The sequence below is a fragment of the Mesoplodon bidens genome, assembly GCF_964165515.1.
Source record: "Mesoplodon bidens genome assembly, chromosome: 12".
NCBI classification, from domain to species: Eukaryota; Metazoa; Chordata; class Mammalia; order Artiodactyla; family Ziphiidae; genus Mesoplodon; species Mesoplodon bidens.
The window spans coordinates 61,725,546-61,744,793 of record NC_138168.1 but is presented as its reverse complement, the minus strand read 5'-3'; the positions used below and the strand labels follow the sequence as shown (position 1 = coordinate 61,744,793).

General features: G+C 39.0%; 2 protein-coding genes across 7 annotated transcripts in view; one reads left to right on the top strand and one right to left on the bottom strand.

Moving 5' to 3' along the window:
• SAMD3 (sterile alpha motif domain containing 3) overlaps window positions 1–402 on the top strand; it is a gene marked incomplete at its 3' end in the record, with an annotated part of 46,025 nt that extends 45,623 nt beyond the window's left edge. Inside the window, exon 10 of the mRNA XM_081251205.1 lies at window positions 118–402. Coding sequence (XP_081107331.1) covers window positions 118–402 — 285 coding nt within the window. The remainder of the gene's footprint in view (window positions 1–117) is intronic.
• Window positions 403–4,851: 4,449 nt separating this feature from the next.
• L3MBTL3 (L3MBTL histone methyl-lysine binding protein 3) overlaps window positions 4,852–19,248 on the bottom strand; it is a 127,277-nt gene continuing 112,880 nt past the window's right edge. For all 6 annotated transcript variants that reach the window (XM_081251328.1, XM_081251331.1, XM_081251332.1 and 3 more), the window contains 3 exons: window positions 11,169–11,338; window positions 10,667–10,729; window positions 4,852–5,262 (listed from right to left, as the gene is read on the bottom strand). In XM_081251328.1, coding sequence (XP_081107454.1) covers window positions 5,119–5,262; window positions 10,667–10,729; window positions 11,169–11,338 — 377 coding nt within the window. In that variant the 3' untranslated portion in view covers window positions 4,852–5,118. The remainder of the gene's footprint in view (window positions 5,263–10,666; window positions 10,730–11,168; window positions 11,339–19,248) is intronic.

Here is a 19,248-nt window from a genome sequence, read left to right as displayed (position 1 = left end):
ATGCTAAATTGCAACAAGCTCATATATTGTAATATCATGGTTAGATTGAGGCATCTTGTATTATTTAGCTAGTTTACACATCATGGTGTGGTGACAACTGTAATCTTTTTTTTTCAGGTGCAAGTGTCCACACCCGTGTTAGAAGTTAAGAACCCTTTCAACATGGATGTCTGTGAATTTTCTTTGTATTTAGAAAAAGAGAGACTCACAAAGGTGGATGACTGTATTACAGCCTTGGCCACTCTCATAGCTGCCTTCCATGTATTTGGGATCGAGTGTCCAAGAAGACTGTCCCAAACCCTCAACTTCCTAGAGACACTGATTTTTGATACGCACAGTCCATATTTTCCTTCTGTGAAAGAAAAGGAAAAGGAAGTAGGATTTCAACACCCAGTCACTTAATAGCATGCCAAATATTTTATCAGAATTGATCTCTGGGATGGCTGAAACTATTAAAAATTGTTTTGATTTAGTAGAGCTAGGTATTAGAAAACCATCATCTCTAGGATTTGAATGAATATCAATGCCTTCTATCTTAACACTTCGATACTTTAATTCTTTACTGAAATTCTGTAATAAAATACTACTTAAAGAGATGTTTGAGTTCTAAGCAATTCCAGTCCAAGTTAACACTTTCAAGGTTGCATTAGTTTTTAAAAGACACTACGCTTCACATTTTCTTAAGTCCTTCAGATTAGGGTATGACCTTGCACTTAAGTCAACGTGCCCACTTTTGAAAGACTTAATGTCCAGGAGCTGCACATTTGTGGCCTGTGGTTCTGCCTCTGGTCTGAACATTACTTGGAAACATTTTGAGCATTTTAAGAAGATGCTCACACTCCCCAGTTCCTCTTTCCCTCAGCCGACCTGCCCTGGGGGGTGTTTTGGTGTCCTTCATTCACACCTGTTGAGAACCCGGGCTGCTTCATTCCTGAGGTCTCACTTCTGGCCAATCTCGCTGGCACAGGTTTTGATCATCTGTGACCCGTCTTCATCTTTCTCTGCTTCCCTCCCTTGAGATACAGTGATGTGCCTGGTTCTTGTCTCCCCACACGGTTTCTGGTTTTCCTTCGCCTTGACCTCATCTGCCCTGGTTGCCCCTTGGGCTTGTTTTGATCTATAATAAGGATCTTGCTTTTCACTCCCAGCACCACTTGGGCCCCAGCTTCTAGCTTCCAGGTTAGGACCCTTCCTAGACTGGCTCTCCAGCCTTTCTCAGGAGCCCTAGTCCTGGTGCCTCACCCAGCCCAAAGTCCCATGTTGTAATTCATCCCACATTACTTTTAAGGTGCCCCTTGTTGTCATCATCACAATCTCAACATTACTTAGTTTTGACAGAACTGGTGGGTTTAGAGACTGAAGAATTTAAGTGTGCTAATATTGCACCACAATGCGATGGACATTTCCTGGGTTACTTCATCAAATAAAATTTTTTTTTAAGTTTAATAAGAAAGGGGCTCATATGAATTACTGAAGAAATATTTTTATAGCATGTCTCTAGAAATACTGCAAAATACTGATATCTTTCTAACTGTTCATTAAAATGCTTAAGTCAGCGAGATAAAAGAAAATGAAAGATCAGCTGCCCACCTCTGAGATGACTATTCCCTACTTACATGAGAATGGACAGGCAATAACAATTTGGTACATTTCAGTTTCGAATAACTAGTCCCAGTTCTACAGTTTCCATTTCTTCCCTTTCACTACAATGTGCCTTTAGTTCCTTACAAAAAAAAGTTTCTTTTATTTCCTCCAATTATTCTCTCCCCACTCGTTTTTTGTGTTTTTTTTTTAACCATCTTTATTGGAGTGTAATTGCTTTACAATGGTGTGTTAGTTTCTGCTTTATAACAAAGTGAATCAGCTATACATATACATATATCCCCATATCTCCTCCCTCTTGCGTCTCCCTCCCACCCTCCCTATCCCACCCCTCAGGTGGTCACAAAGCACCGAGCTGATCTCCCTGTGCTATGTGGCTGCTTCCCACTAGCTATCTATTTTACATTTGTTAGTGGATATATGTCCAAGCCACTCTCTCACTTCGTCCCAGCTTACCCTTCCCCCTCCCGTTTTTTTAAGTTTCAAAATCTTACTCCTCTTCTCCCAAATGAACTTACCAAGTGCTTAAAGAGTCCTTTCCCTTGGAGGTCCACGGTCTCTATGGCTGGCCTTTTTTTTTTTTTAATATTGGAGTACAGTTGATTGACAATGTTGTGTTAGTTTCAGGTGTACCGCAAAGTGATTCAGTTATACATATACATGCATCTATTCTTTTTCAAATTCTTTTCCCATTTAGGTTATTACAGAATATTGAGTAGAGTTCCCTGTGCTATACAGTAGGTCCTTGTTGATTATCTATTTTACATATGGTAGTGTGTATATGTCAATCCCAAACTCCCAATTTACCCCTCCCCCCACCTTTCTCCTTTGGTAACCATAAGTTTGCTTTCTGTGAGTCTGCTTCTGTTTTGTAAATAAGTTCATTTGTATCATCTTTTTTTTAGGGTTAGCCTTGAAAGAAAGCCTCTCTTTGTTCCTTTGGGCTGGGGGCGAAGAGATAGGGGTGGAGCTGCAAGGTAACTGCAGTGAAGTTTGGCTCGGAACATGACAGACATGCGCTGACCACGAGGGCAGACTCCCATAAGCTTTATTGTCTCTTTCAGTGGTGTATCTGTCTCCAGTGGACAGCATGGCCATGCCACTTGGCAAATATTCAGTATTTCTTGACCAACCTAATCCTATTTTCTTTGGAAGCTGAGTCCACTGAATCTAGAAGTTGCAAAATAGCAACCTGGGGTAATATTTCAACCGGTAGACAGGACGGACTCCTTTGGCTTGTAGAGTGTTTGTAATTTTTAAAAATGCCTTTAGAGATGGGAAGGTTCTGTCAAGTTCCTCATTCCCTTCCCTCCCTTTTGTCTTACTCCAAGCCTGCTTCTCTCATTTCAGGGACCTCCCTGTCATCACGGCTCCCTATTTCCTCTGTTAAAACTTAGACTATACTTAGACTATATCCCAGGGATGGAATGGTGAAAGGTTTCCTCTTCTTGTGGTAGACTCTTCCACCCTAATAGGGATGCTTAATGCCTTGCCTCTAACATACAACAACATGCTTCTTAGAATGAGTAGATGTTTTCAGTAAGATTTAAAAGGCTCCTCTGTTATAATACGTGCTTTAAACTAGAAAGGAAAAGTCCTCAATGTGTGTGAATCCTACTTGACGTAACCATAAAATTTTTGATTTTTTTTCCTTTTTGTCACTCTTCACATCATCTGGGACATAGTTTGACAAACAGTTCCAAATCTTACAGATTCATTCATTACACAGGTATCTAATGCCCATATGTTTGATATTGTTCCTGCTCTCATACGCCCCTCCTATCTGACAAGGTTTCTTAAGAATCATACATATATAAAAAAGTATCTGCAATTAAGATTTTATTTCATTCATGTCAGGTATAACAAGTGCAATTTGAATGTACAAATTCTGAACAAAAAAGGAGAAAAGAACAAACAACAAAAAACTTTTATTAAAACAGATTTATGCAAAGAAGTAAAGGGGGGGGGTCATGGGCCCTGTTTTACCTTGAATTATGACAAAAGCAAAGGACCACTCATAGACTTCCAATGCAGGGGGGAATATCAAGGGAATCCTACATGAGAAAAAATGAAAGCAACTAAGGAAAGAGGTGGACCTTTCCCCAGAATTCAGACAACATGCTACAAACTTACTTTCTACTTTTAAAATAGTTCTTAAATAAATATCCAATCCTGGAATTAAAAGTTACATACATAGGCTGATAAAATAATTTACCTTTTGCGTTGGAAATGCATTCTTGCAAAAGAAACACTACCAGCTATCAGTTTATAGGTCATCAAGGGCTTTCATTTAAAGTGCATCTGTATGCTTCTATATTGAGGAGAAAAGAGTCTCTCCAAAACAGAGCTCCTTGAATAACTGCTCTGGGAAGGTCGCCTCCCTCATCTGTGAGCATTTAGAATCTTTGTGTTGACCGGGATTGCTCCCTCAAATCTTGCCTCTTGGGTAAAATCTATACACTCTCTCTTCAGCCAATCCTAAAGAAAACCTTTGGGTTTGGAGGACACTGCAAGGTCTGAGACAGAGCTCTTCCTAGGTTAGTGTTTATATCAAGAGAATGAGCCCTTCATCTCTGAAGAGCACCACAGTTATTTCAATGACAATTAGAAGCTCAAGATAATCTCATAAATAGTTTAAGATCATACAAACAGCCCCCCAATATAACTGCATATTCCTTTGATATCACTGGAGTCCTGCAAACACACAGGGCACCACGATGTGTGAGACTGATGTCATTCAAATACATCACCTAATTTACTTATGTTTATATATTTTATTTTTCAATTCCATTATTTATATACACGTTTTTGGTAATTAAGTCAAGATGCTGGTGAAAAGTAATTTGTTTAACATTTCCTAATTGCGTGCAAAAGTAAAAACACTGATTTAAAGAAAGGTAATTTTTATAACTATTCAGCCCCAACAAATTATGACAAGCAGTTAGGCAATATCATGACTTGCAAAGTTATATTTAGCATAATGTTGCAATTCAAAATATGGCACAGAATTAACAATACAGATAACAGTCCCACTGGCTAAAGTTAGCCAGGTTTTCACAAATTTGGTTTAAGTTGAAGTTTGATTATATAAAAAGGTTCCTGAAAGTATTGAAAAAGAAACAGTGTACATGAAAGAGAATTCAACAATGTTTACAAAATGCCAAAAGTTCTTACTCTGCCCTCCCCACCCCCACCCCCGCTTTTTCCATAAATAATTAATGAAGTCCCCCTTCCCTCCCACCCCCCAGCCTCAAAAAGATTTACAAAGATAAATTTAGCTCAGTGAACAGAACCGAAAGACGACTGTTGTACTGTTGTTAGACAGTATCGGGTTAAAAGCTCAAGCACTTTCGTAAGAATTCATATATATTGTCTCTTAAGGAATATAAATAATCTGACAGCATTGCTCTTTAGAGTTTTGGAGACTTCTCACTTAGGAGTTACAACTGCCTTTGTGCTTTGAGTAAAACATGAGCTTTAAAGCAGAAAGCTGATGGTGTTCAAAATTCACCATCTTCAAAGTTCATTGTGAGAGTTCTTCTCTGCAGCTTTGAACATCAGGATAGAATTGAAAATTTTGAGAGCAGGGCCCAACTTAATGCTCATAATTTTCACAATGTCTGTTTGGGTCATAAGCAGAAATGCTTCTCCATCAATTTGCTAAAATGGGAGGAAAAACACAAAAGATTGTGAGTTAATCGGATGTAGGGTTATGGGACATAATTCAAGGTTCAATTATCAGCTCTCTTCTACACAGTAACACTAAAACGGCACAGGTGGGCAGTTCATGTGTACCAACAACAGTTCCTCATAAGTGGACCTTTCTTATCTACAACAACACCCCCAAATGTGGACTGGGAACAAAGTCAAATTCATTCATCTGAAGAATCAGCTCATAGGAAAGTGGAAGGTGCTCCTATCTTTCTGTGATTATTCTGACGTAGGCGCTGAGTCCAGAATAATTTGGGAAAATCCAGGGTGCCTCAAATCCAGTTCTTATCAGGGCAGGTTTTAAAATGAGAGATGAGAATAAGTACATAAATACTTGCGGATAAACAAAGGAATTCAGGCAAACACATCAGCTACATGCCTTCCACCATGAAGAAAAGAATATCAGTGATAACATTCATTTTTAGAGTAGCCACAGTTATTTTTCAAATACAGAAGAAAAAGAATTACTAACAACCAGGAATGGCAACCACCAGTATAGCTGAAGGAATGTAAGCCTGGTGGGAAGAGGCATACACTCTAGGCCGGTTCTTCTACTACTTGGGTAATGGTAAGAAGCATCCTTCCTCTCTCTGGGTCCCTTCTAAGACTAAAAGTCTACATTTCTACAGAATAGGATACTATGAGGTCCAAAGATACAACTCTGTGAAGATGATGTCTGGTTCAGTGGGTAGAGCAAAGGAGTAGTCTTCTTCTTGTATACTTTTCAGCTCTTGGGCAGTCCACCATCTTAAAAAAAATAATTCACTTCTCTTTCAGTCTTCTCCTTTTGTACAAAAAGTAAAATACATTTTTGCTCTCTGCCTCAGAGGACATTAGAAACCTTGACAGCAGTGTACTATTATGGGCTGAACTGTGTTCCTCCCAAATTCCTATGTTGGAGCACTAACCTCCAATAACCTTAGAATGTGACCTTATTTGAAAACAGGGTCACTGCAGGTGTAATTAGTTAAGATGAGGTCATACTAGAGTAGGCTGGGTCCCTAATCCAAGATGACTGGTGTTCTTATAAAAAGGGGAAATTGTGACACAGACACACATAGAGAGAAGACAACAAGAGAACACCATCTGCAAGCCAAGAAGAGAGGCCTGGAGCAGCTCCTTTCCTCACAGACCTTGAAGGAAGCTACTTGCCAACGCCATCATTTCTTGTGTTCAGATTTCTAGCCTCCTGAATTGGGAGACATTAAATTTCTGCTGTTCAACCTACTGGTTTATGGTATTTTGTTACAGCAGCCCTAGCAAACAAATACTACTCTAGATTCTGTCAGCAGTTCACTAAATAAAGCCTAATGTAATTAAGTTGCCGTTTCTTGCAATTTTCCTCTTTCCTCTAAAAATAAAAACCTGTAAATCTAAATTGCTTATATGCTTAATCAGTAAGAATAAGAGTCATCTTATACAACTTTAAGTAACAATTATGTGGAAAAAGTTTGCTAATTTTCAGCAAGGAAACACCCTGCTGTCATAAACTAGAAGTAAAGATACTGCAATGTTAATTTCTATATGTAAGACAAGTTAAGTGGCAGCTATGAGAAATGTTCTATTGTTTTTTGGAAACATTTGTTTGGTCTCATTTGCTTGTGCTGTGACAGGTCTCTGATAAACAAGTCCAAGCAGAGAGGCAGATCTACTAACACTTCACTCAACCCAGACACACCTTGGTAGAATGAAGGGTCTGATAGAAGTCGTCTAAGACATTAACTAAAATGTCAACATACCGGGTTCCCAGGGAGCTCACTACAAAGAGTGAATGGTTTATTATAACCTGGGGCCCTACTGAGTCTTCTTCTGGGACTAAGTAAGAATTTAAAGTGACAGATGACTGATGAAAAGAATCATTCAGAGAACGAGGCTGGAGTCTGAAAGCTAGGAATGGGATGAGAAGGATAAGTTTTGGTAGATTATTATTTTTAAAGCTACCCTGGGAAGAAAAAAATCATCTTGAGGCCAGAGCCAAACTTTAGTATATTACATACAGGCTGCTCTGATGTGTAGCCATAAGGATAAGCCTCAACTGGAAAGAAGTAAATAATTTAAGAAAGTACTTTCTGAAAACAGTAATTACTGCAGTGGATTGCTGGGTTTATGCTTTTGGTTTTTTGGTTTATGCTTTTGTAATGTGTATAAACTGGTCTAGCTCCAGACATTACTATCTTGCTAAAGGCCCAAAACTCTGGAGGAGGATTTGGAACTTGGGGTTCTTGCCTTCCATTTCATTGCTCTTTCCACTGTGCACTCATGGTTCTTTTCCAATGTTGTAACTCTGCAGACCACAGCCAAATGCTCTTTGAATGTCTTTCTCAGAGTGTAAAGGTATGAGTCTATTCATTCAACAGAAACTTATTAAATACCCATTAGAGTCTAGATATTATTCTTGGGCCTGGGCCTATAGCTCAGACTAAAACAGATAAAAACAAAACTAAGCAAACAAATAAATACTCCTGGTAGAGTTTACATTTTAGTAGTAGGAGACAGACTATAAGAAAAACCATAATAAGCAAATTCATTAGTAACTAATTCTAAAAGGTGATTAGTGGTATGAAAACACTGCGAGTCGGGGAGATAAGTGGACAGTAGAGCCAGGATGGATGTGTGGTGGCAGGTGGCAGATTGAAGGAGGATCGTCAGGATAGGATATTGAGAAGTGGAGTAAGCTATGTGAACACCTAGAGGAAGAGCATCCCAGGCAGAGGGGAGAGCCAGAGTGTACCTGGATAATTTGAGGAATGGCAAGGAGGTCTGTGTGTGGAACAGTGTAAGCAGGGGACAGAGTGGACAAAGAGGTCAGGCGGTGAGAGAGGTGATGGAGTGTCAGATTGTCACCCTTGTGAGGCTCTTGGCTTTTACTCTGATTTATCTACCGGAAAGAACTGAACAGAGGAGTGACGTGATTTGACTTTATCTTGTAGCAGAATCAGCCCAGCTATGCTGGAAATAAATTATAGAGGAGCAGAGACTTCCCTGGTGGTGCAGTGCTAATGCAGGGGACATGGGTTCGAGTCCTGGTCTGGGAAGATCTCACATGCTGCGGAGCAACTAAGCCCGTGCGCCACAACTACTGAGCCTGCACTCCAGAGCCCGTGAGCCACAACTACTGAGACCATGTGCCACAACTACTGAGCCTGTGCTCTAGAGCCCAAGAGCCACAACTACTGAGTCTGCGCTCTAGAGCCTGTGAGTCACAACTACTGAAGCCCACATGCCTAGAGCCCATGCTCCACAACAAGAGGAGCCACTGCAATGAGAAGCCCGCGCACCGCAGTGAAGAGTTTCCCCCACTCGCCGCAACCAGAGAAAGCCCGCACGTAGCAACGAAGACCCAACACAGCCAAAAATAAAACAAATAAATAAATAAAATACTATTTTAAAAAAAGATTATAGAGGAGCAGAAATAGAAGTGGGGAGCCTGGCTAGGAGGTTATTGCTTTAATCCAGGTGGGAGAGGATGGTGGCTCTGACCACACGTAGCGGTGGAGGGGGGAGAGGGAGCTGGAACCCTTAAATGCTTTTAAAATACATCCAATAGGGCTTTCAACAGATTAAATGCGGAGTGTGTAAGAGAAGGAGTCATCCAGGATGGTTTCAAATAATAGCCCACACCTGCACTTTGCCTTTTAGAGATGACTTACAAGACTTCAGCTAGATTTGTTTTCTCGGTTTCATCTAGGACTCAAAACCCACACCTGCTGACCCGGTGAGACATGTGAGAGCAAGGATCATGTCCTATTATCTCTGAATTAACCCTCTTACTAGAGCATTACATGGAGTATCATACACATGGTAGGAATTTAACAAGATTTCACAGGGTGAATGAATAGTGGAATGAACATATGAATGATACATGTGGACAGAGACCATTCATTGCCTCATTCTTCAAAAGAAGGCTCTGCCTTTGAGGATATGAGGTGCCTGGGGAGTGTCTCCAAAGATAATATGAAGAAAAAAGTTCTTCAAAGAAATCACATATCATTTGAATTTGAATCTTACTTAACCTAAATAACAGAGCAAATCTATATGGATTGGATAGATATTAACAGAACCGAAAGTAGAATTTATAAAATAGATGTGCTAGAAACTTATTTTTAAAATTGTTTCATCATTTTCAAAGGTAATGTTACTACATGGCTCTTTCAAAGAAAGAGCAATGGCTCCCTGCAGGAATCTAATTCTGCTCAGGGATCGAAAATCGACCGAGAATAACCCACAAAGACACCTAGGACCTGGGCCTTAAGAAACTCAAAATCTGAATAACTGCAAATTCTTTCATTTGACCTTCAACTAGAAAGAAGACAGAACATTTCTGAAAGTAAGACCATAAATCAGGAAAAGGCTGATGACAATCAGATCCTTGTGCATTTTAACAGGCATCCACATAAAGTATAAATGGTATCTAATAGTATAATGACACTGGCGACCGGTGGCTCAATTCTTGGCTGTGCCGACACTCTTGCAGTGTTCTTAACTGAAAGTGTGCTATTTGCACAGTGGAGGCTAAGCATAGGAGCAAACAAGGTATCTTATAGCTGCAGACAGCAGATGCTGGACAAAGCCTTCTGAGATGACTTAGTCCTCACTGTACCTTCTGAGACCAGGGTGATAACTGACTGTTCTGCTTGGAGGAGATGACAGGCAAGTGGCTTATTTTTAAAGGTCTCTAGTGAAAAGAGTCTCCTGCTTCTAGTGTAGTTAGAAGTAGAATTCCTTTTTGTCCTAATGCTCACTAGAGGTGGTATCATTATTAATCATCCCTTATATTGAAGTTTTGGACAGGCAGATGAAAACAACTAATAAAATCATCCTCCAACAGCAGACGGTAATAAATGTAATGAATATCAGTTAGTATAAACATCACTGAGAAATGTATAAGATCTAAGGGATTGTTTTAGCAATAATGGTAATATTAATTATCAGCATAAAATGAAGTTAATTTTGGTGTTAAAATGATGTTTGAAAATAAAATAATGGGAACTAATTTTACTTTATTAAAGATGAAATGTTGCTTCTTTCTTGCGTTGGTTTCTTTCTGTGCTATACACTATATAAATGCATGTTTTTAAGTTTTGTGTTTGTTTTGTTAAATAATGAGCTTAGTGCTACTGTTGTGGGGCATCAATAAAATGGCACAAACAATTTCCTTTGCATCTAATTTTATACAAACACATTTTTATACAACTGATTAATGCTGCTTGTTAGACAACTCGATATCATTTTGTCAGTTTCAACATAACCCGTCTCTTCCTTCCTCTGCCAATTTAGAACATTTCACCATTGACTGCCTTCCAGTGCTTTTTCCCCCCTTAAGTAACATACTGCAATTTAGTGGATTACTTACTTCATCTTTAAATACCTTTCCATGTTCTTCACATCCAGGTAAGCTCTGTATGAATTCTGACACCTGTTAAAAATAAGATCAAAATTCCAGTTTAGGGCTTCCCTGGTGGCACAGTGGTTGAGAGTCTGCCTGCCGATGCAGGGGACATGGGTTCATGCCCCGGTCTGGGAAGATCCCACATGCCGCAGAGCGGCTGGGCCCGTGAGCCATGGCCGCTGATCCTGCGCGTCCGCAGCCTGTGCTCCGCAACGGGAGAGGCCACAACAGTGAGAGGCCCGTGGACCGCAAAAAAAAAAAAAAAAATTCCAGTTTAAAAAAAGAAGCCAGAATCTAAATGCTACAGGTTCAAAATATTTAACCTATACTTTCATTGTTTCTCTCAGAATTATTTCTTCTCTTTCAGAAAAAAAAAAGACTAAATCCCACATGTATTCATGTTGTCCTCTCCTTAAGCCAGTACTCCTACGTCTGGCCCCTGGCAGACCAAGAAAATAAAATATACCTCATCTGTGCTCCATTTGGAAACTTTACTGGCAGGGATGCCGGCTACAGTTGGGAGAAGTTTGCTCTGCTGCTCCCAGCGCAAGGGCAGACATGGAATCGGGGACTTAAAGGACAGAAAGACCGCCGACCGCCGCTGTCCCTGCTGTACGCTGGGTTCTTCCCGGGCACCTGGTTGACAGAAACAATCAGGAATTCACTCTCTGAAAAGCAGCCAAAAAAGCCCCCAATGCCATGTGTTGCCCCCAAACAATGAGTAGCATGGAAGCAAGGTAAAGCATTGGTTCAACATTACATTCATTGAATAATTACACTCTCGTTCATCTTTACTGGAAGTCACCATAAGAAACAACCTAAAGTTCAACTGACATGTTTGCCACATCACCCATCACTGAAGACGTGCATCATTACATCATTCAACGTTCCCTCTTTAATGCTTCAGATAAGAAAGCTGCCCCCAAGCTTTAGTGACAAGGAAAATAACTCTCACCCTACGAAATTATATTTGGTTCCCTTTTGGCTTTGGATGTCCTAAAAGTAAGAGCCAAGTTGCATGCTCAAGTCCAGCCACTGTGTTTACCCTGTAGTTACCATACCTGTTCTCTCCTTTTACTTCAGCCCTGTTTTGTTCTTCCAATTTCTATTTACTAATCACATTGATTTTTTAAATAGCTAACTTATTTTTTGAAAGGGGATATGAAATTATTGAAATAAAAATAAAATAGCATAAAGGCAAATGCTTTTGTCATTCTTCATTTGTGAAGATCAAAGTTAAAACTACAGAATATTCTACTTATCTGCCAGTTCTTCTGACTCCAAACCTAGTTTACCTGCTGCTCTTCTAAAACGGCTGTTTTCTAGCAAATGTTTTTTTTGTCCTTGGGACTCCTGACTTAGAGTTTGTCCATCATTATCTCCGTAAGGTCAGATCCTTTAGAATGGAAATCTTTTCTGAAAACTACTTACTCAAAGCCCATCAGAAGAAGGCACCTCCCCACACTTACTCTCCACTCTGCCCACCAGCTCAGCTAGGAACTGAAGGTGGCAGCACACCTAGAACCCCCTCCAATCACACCCCACCCAGCAAGGAAACCACTTCCCTGAGTTCAAACACCATCACTTCTTTTGCCCTGGTTCTGAACTGTAAGTTTGATGAAAACTTGGTATCTGACCTCTTTCTCTCAACAGGGTCTGTGTGATTCATCCACATTGCTGTATGTAGTTGTAGCTCACCTGCTCTTTGTTGTGTGGTTTTTCATTGTTATAAATATTTCACAATTAATTTGGAGCTGATGGACATTTGAGTTGTTTTTAAGTTTTGGCTAAGACTGACAGTGTTGCTATGAATGCTCTTGTACATATCTTTTCTCGAATATATGTATGCCTTTCTGTTGCATACATACTGAAGAGTGGGACTTTGTGGTTATAATATTTGTGTACATTAAGCCTCAGCAAATTCCACGAGTTTTCCAAAACAGCTGTGTGATAAACACCTACTAACAGTATAAGAGTGTTCCAAATGCTCCATACACATTCTTATCAGCATGTGGTACTGTCTACCTTGCTCACTGTAACCCTTTTGGTGCAGGTGTCATGGCATCATATTGTGGTTACAACTGCATTTGTCTGATGACAAAGTTGACAATCTTTTTCTATGTTCATCAGTCATATGGAGAAACTCTTTTGTGAAGTACTTATCTATTTTATGCCCATTTTTTCATCAGGTCATCTTGCCTTTTTCTTACTGATTTGTAGAAGTTATCTATCTATCTATCTATCTATCTATCTATCTATCTACTCTGGGTAAGAATCCTTTCTTGAAAATATGTATTACTTATATCTCCTCCCACTCTGTGTCTTCTTTTTTTTTTTTTTTTTTTTTTTTTTGCGGTACGTGGGCCTCTCACTGTTGTGGCCTCTCCCGTTGCGGAGCACAGGCTCCGGACGCGCAGGCTCAGCGGCCATGGCTCACGGGCCCAGCCGCTCCGCGGCACGTGGGATCCTCCCGGACCGGGGCACAAACCCATGTCTCCTGCATCAGCAGGCGGACTCTCAACCACTGCGCCACCAGGGAAGCCCCTGTGTCTTCTTTTTACTCTCTTAAAAAGGTCTTTTGATAAACAGAAGTTCTTAATTGTAGTAAAATTTATTATTTTTTTCTTTTAGGGATAGTACTTTTGAAGAAATCTTTGAGAATCTTTGCTTACCCCAAGGTCCTGAAGATAGCCTCCTCTGTTTTCCTCTGAACACTTTATGTTTTACCTTTCACTTTGAGATCACAATCCATCTGAAATTTATTTTTGTGTATGGTATGAGGTAAAGATCAATATTCATGCTTTTTTTCCCACATGGATTTCTAATTGCCCAACCATGATTTAATGAAAAAGATCAACCATCCTTTCCCTGCTGTACTGCAGTGCCAGCTTAAAAATAAATCTCAATGTGTTTTCAAATATTCTCTTCTGTTTCACTGGTCTCTTCACATGGACCCACAGACTTTTAATTACTCTCATTTTATGAGTGTACTGATATCTGTGATCTAGGTCTTCTTCAAGACTCCTTGACTATCCTTACCCCTTTGCATTTCCAACTTTAGGATCTGCTTGTTAAAAAAAAATGCTAGGATTTACATTGGGATAACCACTGAATATACATCAATTTGGTGAGAGATAACATCTTCACAATATCAAGGCTTTCAATCCAAGAACAAGGTATCTCTCTCCATTTCTTTGGATCTTAAAATACCCCTCTTCAATGTTTTGTCATTTTCATGTAGAGGTCTTGCATATCTTTTGTTAAATTTATTTTTATGTGTCTGATGTTTTCTGTTGCTATTATAAGTGGTAGAGTTTTTTAAAAACTATTTCCTACTGTTCTATGGTGGATCTTTAATAACTTTTCTCTTCAACTAGCCTAATCTAAATTTGAATTGCTCTGAATGTTAGAAAAGTCACTATACTGAATTAAAAGAAAAAAAAATAGGGCTTCCCTGGTGGCACAGTGGTTGAGAGTCCACCTGCCGATGCAGGGGACACGGGTTTGTGCCCCGGTCCAGGAAGATCCCACATGCCACGGAGCGGCTGGGCCCGTGAGTCATGGCCACTGAGCCTGCGCGTCCGGAGCCTGTGCTCTGCAGCGGGAGAGGCCACAACAGTGAGAGGCCCGCGTACCGCAAAAAAAAAAAAAAAGAAAAGAAAAGAAAAAAAAATCTATCTTACTGGAGCTAACACCCACTGGTCCTTGCTCTATCTGAGTGAGCTCATATAGAAAACTGTGTCTGCTCCCCATGAAACCTTTCAGTTCTTCAAATATTTTATAAAAAACCCTTCATGGTCCCTCTTTCCACATTTCATCCACAGAATCTCATATAATTGGTTTTAAGGTTTTAGGTCTTCATCCTATTTTACTGAAAATCTATTATGAGCCAAATATACAAACCTGTACCAGTTTGTTTTTATTCTTTTAAAATTGCCCAGAGTTCAAGAAACCTTTGTTTTGCATAAATATGGGGTAACATAAAAACATTCCTTAATCTCAGACAGTCCCAAGAGTTCAGCAATTATTTGCAACACATTATTTGTAAATCCTTCAGGAGATGGACTTACATGAAATGGTAAGAGCTCTAGTTCCACACTAGAGTAAAACAACACAGTCTACTTTGTAACTTGTATTTGGATTGCCTGCCACAGAGTGTCAGTTTTTTCCAAAGCCGTACACTTTCTTCTATAACTATTTGTGTTCTGTTGACACTTGGCACTGTTTCCTCCTTCACTGAAGCTCCATTCTATGTTCATTCTATTCCTGCTAAAGTTGTATTATTCACAGTTCATTTCTAATGCTCCTACATCATTAGTTCTTAGAAAAATAACTGAGCCATTCTAAAGAAATGACTAAAAACCCTAAAGCTCCTATATTTCTGGTAGCATTTGCATGTCTTTGAAGCTGACATCATACATAGGCGTAGACTCATACACCACTCCAATACTAATACCAATTTTGCATGCTTCACCTTAAGACCCCCCTTCCTTTTGCTGATTCTTTCATGTTGACTGATGCCCAGTGTTATTTTCTGATGAATGGGGCAACTGTAGCATTTACCAACCACAGAATATGCCATCTCCTCAGAAGATGTTAGGTACACGCTCTCAATCCAAAAAGGATAAAGAAAACAACTTCATTTGAGTGGATATGTATTGGATCCCTTGAAATGCACAGAAACGTGACTCTAGGTTTTTATTTTAACATGTGATATAGACTAAAATAAACGCACATAGACTCTGGCTCAAGTAGCTGGCTCAGTGCAAAGAGTAGGGAAGAGTAGGTTTGAATGTGTATAATGTGCTTTAGAAAAGAAAACAAAGCTTTTTTATTCTGGAAGACACTTCTGCCAATAGCATTTTATGAATAACTAGCCCCGCAGAACCACCCTTGACCAAGATAAGACCTTGGGAACAGACACTCTGCAAAGGAGAGCAACAAGATACATTGAACCTGACTTCCTAATACTGCTGAGTACCATTAAATCCTGGAGCACCTACCTTTGAGCCTCCTCCATGTGAGAGAGAGATAAACTGCTTTTACCTGATATAAACCACTTGTATGTGTTTTATGTCACACACACACACACACACACACACACACACACCCCTAATCCTAATCACTACCAAGGTTTACTGCAAGAGCATTTATAATAGTGAGAGACAGGAAATAACTAGCTTAGATATCCACTAGAGATTGGTCTATTAAATGATGCTGCATTGATCACCGATCCACAGAGGGAATATTTAATATTATTTTGTAATTAGTATAAATATTTATGTAAAAATGATTGTAGTATTACATAGTTAGAAAACTGCAGGTTACACACTAGTTAGTACAATATTTCAGATATTAAAAAATCAGCAAAAAACTCCCCCAAATTCAGAAAATGGTGTGTTAGAAAATAAAATTACAGATAATTTTGATTTTTTGCTATTTGATTCCCTGTATTTTCTAATTATTCTATAATAAATATGTTATTTTAACAATAAGTTATATAAAACCAGAAGCTGATATTGAATAAGCTACTTATTGTTACTCAAAAATAATAACAAAAAAATGAAAGCCTCACTTTGGTGACTTGGAAAGCAATTTAATGCACTTTTGGAAATAATTATTAAAACATCAATTGCTGGGCTCCCTTAATATCAGAAGCAAGAAAATATTAGATGAGAGTAGCGTTAAGAGAAATAACTTTGTGGATCTTTGGTTTTACTGCTATTTCATCTCTCTAGACAATTATCAAATGAGGAAGATTTTTCTTATGTTGATACTTAATGGATGGATAGGAAAGCCCTGCCTCTACCATTTACATATATTGTTTATAATATGGAAATCACTCATTCAGCAATTACTTATTCAGCACTTACAATGCAATGTGGAGGGCTACATCAATACAGCATATTCTTGTAGACTTCCTTGAAATGAAGTTTAATAGATAATAATGTAGTTATCCAAAGCAGAAATTTGCAAATACAAATGTCTCTCAGTTCTGGTTGAGAATAGAGGTATTAAAATCCTTGATTTGGCTTAGGGTAGGAAAAAGTGAAGGACAAGATTAACCCTTGTAAGAAGACAGGTCTGATAAAGGTGATTGTGAAGAAATATATCTTCCAATGTTTCATGCAGAATCAAGACAATAAATCTTCAGAATAGAGACCACCATCTAAACCAAACATGAAATCTCCCAGTAGAAAGAGATGTCTTCACTACCATGGAGCCTGAGAACCTGCTTCCTATAGGACTGTTCCCATTTGGTCCCAGTAGAACCACAGGGAGGGCAAGATCCAGAGAAAAGGAAAAGTTCTCTTCATGTTCCCTGCTGCTTTTGGACTCAGATCCCATTCTGCTTCCTGTTTCCAAGTCTGAACAATGCTAAATCAACAAGCCACAGCATGACTTGCCACTTGTCCTGACTCATTCCTATCCCTTGAAGCCAGTGACAGAAGTGAGACCAGAATCTCCAACTGCCTTCTTTCATTTTAGTTTCAAAACAATGCTAGGAGGTAGCTATCCCGAAGATGAGGAAAACACATTGTGAGACAGGGCAAAACCCATAGCCACCCTGTGAGATAGGGGAAGCATCAGAAAGAGACCCTGGATCTTCTGCCTCCTAATACGAAAGTATAGGGTCATGGTCAAGGGGGTGAGTTTAAGAGTCTGATACACATGGATTCAAGTCCCTGTTCTGCCACTTACTAGCTCTAAATTTTGGCTAAATCAATGTAATAGGATCAGTGTAAGGATTACATGATATTTTAAAAAATGCTTATTCCAGTGTCTGACATATAGTAAAGACTCAGCAAATGGGAAAACTTATTCCTATCTCGAAAGAAAGGCATGCCACTGAGAGTATCCTGAATATAAAAAGGCAAAGATGAAAAGGAGTCAATGACCCTTTTAAGCTAATATTCCATGAGTCTATAAAAAAATGCTCTTAATGTGAAAGGAAAAAAAGCCAGAAGGAATGGGATACATCTGTCAACCAAGTTTTTTTTAATGGAGTTACTAACTGGTGACTAAATATAAAAAGGATGAACAATAACAATGATTGGGTAAAATAAATGGATCACAGCATCAAGGAATGTGGGTAAAATTAGCTCCAAGATCCTAAACTCAGGCGTGAAAAATATTTGAGGATCATTTCAAGGTTAACAACCAAAATAAAAACCAACTGCTATGGAAGCAAAAAGCAAGCCTGATTTTTCAAGTGAGAATCTAGTACATTACAAAATAAAATTCAACTCTTTCTGCATATCAGCACCCCTGAGAGAGAAAGTTTGAAGAGGGGAAAAGAAAATTACACATTTCCCAGGAATACAGGGGTTTAAATTTGAAGGTCAATTTATAGGATCCTTTATTAATGGGCCTTCCTACAATGGAGGAAATGAATTAGTTTATCTTTCAGGCAAAGGAGACAGAAGCCAACAAAACAAAAAAGAAGAAAAAGTGATGCATTGTTTTCAGTAAAGGTCCCCAAAGGTCAAATTCGGTAGCATAGTGGCAATCATCAAAAAATCAAAAAGGCTCATAATCACACATATTGTACAGAATTAAATTGAATTAACTGAAGAAACAAGGTAGGAAGTTTTTTTTTAGGGGGAAGTGCTTTTAAAAATCAATTTGCTCTAAGACTCCAAACAAAATAGTTATCATGGGCTTACTGAATCTTAAATCCTACTAGCTATAAGGAATACAGGGTGGCCTCTTTTCAGACTCCTCTATGCTAAATAGTGCACAAAATGCAAGAAGATTTCTCTCCTTTCCCTTATCCCCTATTCCACCACTGGTGAATGACATTGTGAATGAACACTAGTTGAGCACCTACTAGGCTCAGCATATCTACCTGACCCTCAGGCTCAGGTGTGAAAGAGGAATTCTACTGGCACCCAAATGGGAGCATTGAGGGGTAAGTGTTCTTCACAAAAAACCTGGGGAAACTTCTCTGCACTCAAAAATGATAAAATAAAAAACAATCACCAGGGGCCTCTGATACGTTCTACAAAACATTGGGAGAGGAGTATTGATTTATTGACAGAAGAGTTTCATGATTTTAGTTAAGGCACAAGGGAACATGACCTCTACAGAACAAACCAGGCTATGAATAGAAAAAAAACAAGCCAGTGCAGGAAATTAAGGGAAAATAAAAACCACTATTAAAATTCATGTTAAAGGCAGTAACTAGTAGACTTGACAGGGCTAGAGTAAGACATTTCAACTTGAGAAATATGTCTAGAATATCAAAAAATGCATAAGCTGTTGAAATATTAAAATACTTCCATAATGGCTGGTAATAGTCCCCTCCACCCTCAGCAGTCAGGCCCTTGCAGGACTTCCCTAAGATGCTGCAACGAAGTACAGCAGGGAGCTTCCAAATTCTGCTCCAGCACTAAGGCTGGTGTTTGTTTTAACTGTCCTGTGCAATGTTGGCTGTCAAACCAATTGTTAAATATTTTGAATATCATCCTTTGGATCTAACCCAACAGTAAAAGGTATTATCAATCAAAAAGGAGAAAAGAACAAAAGTAATAATAAAAATAATA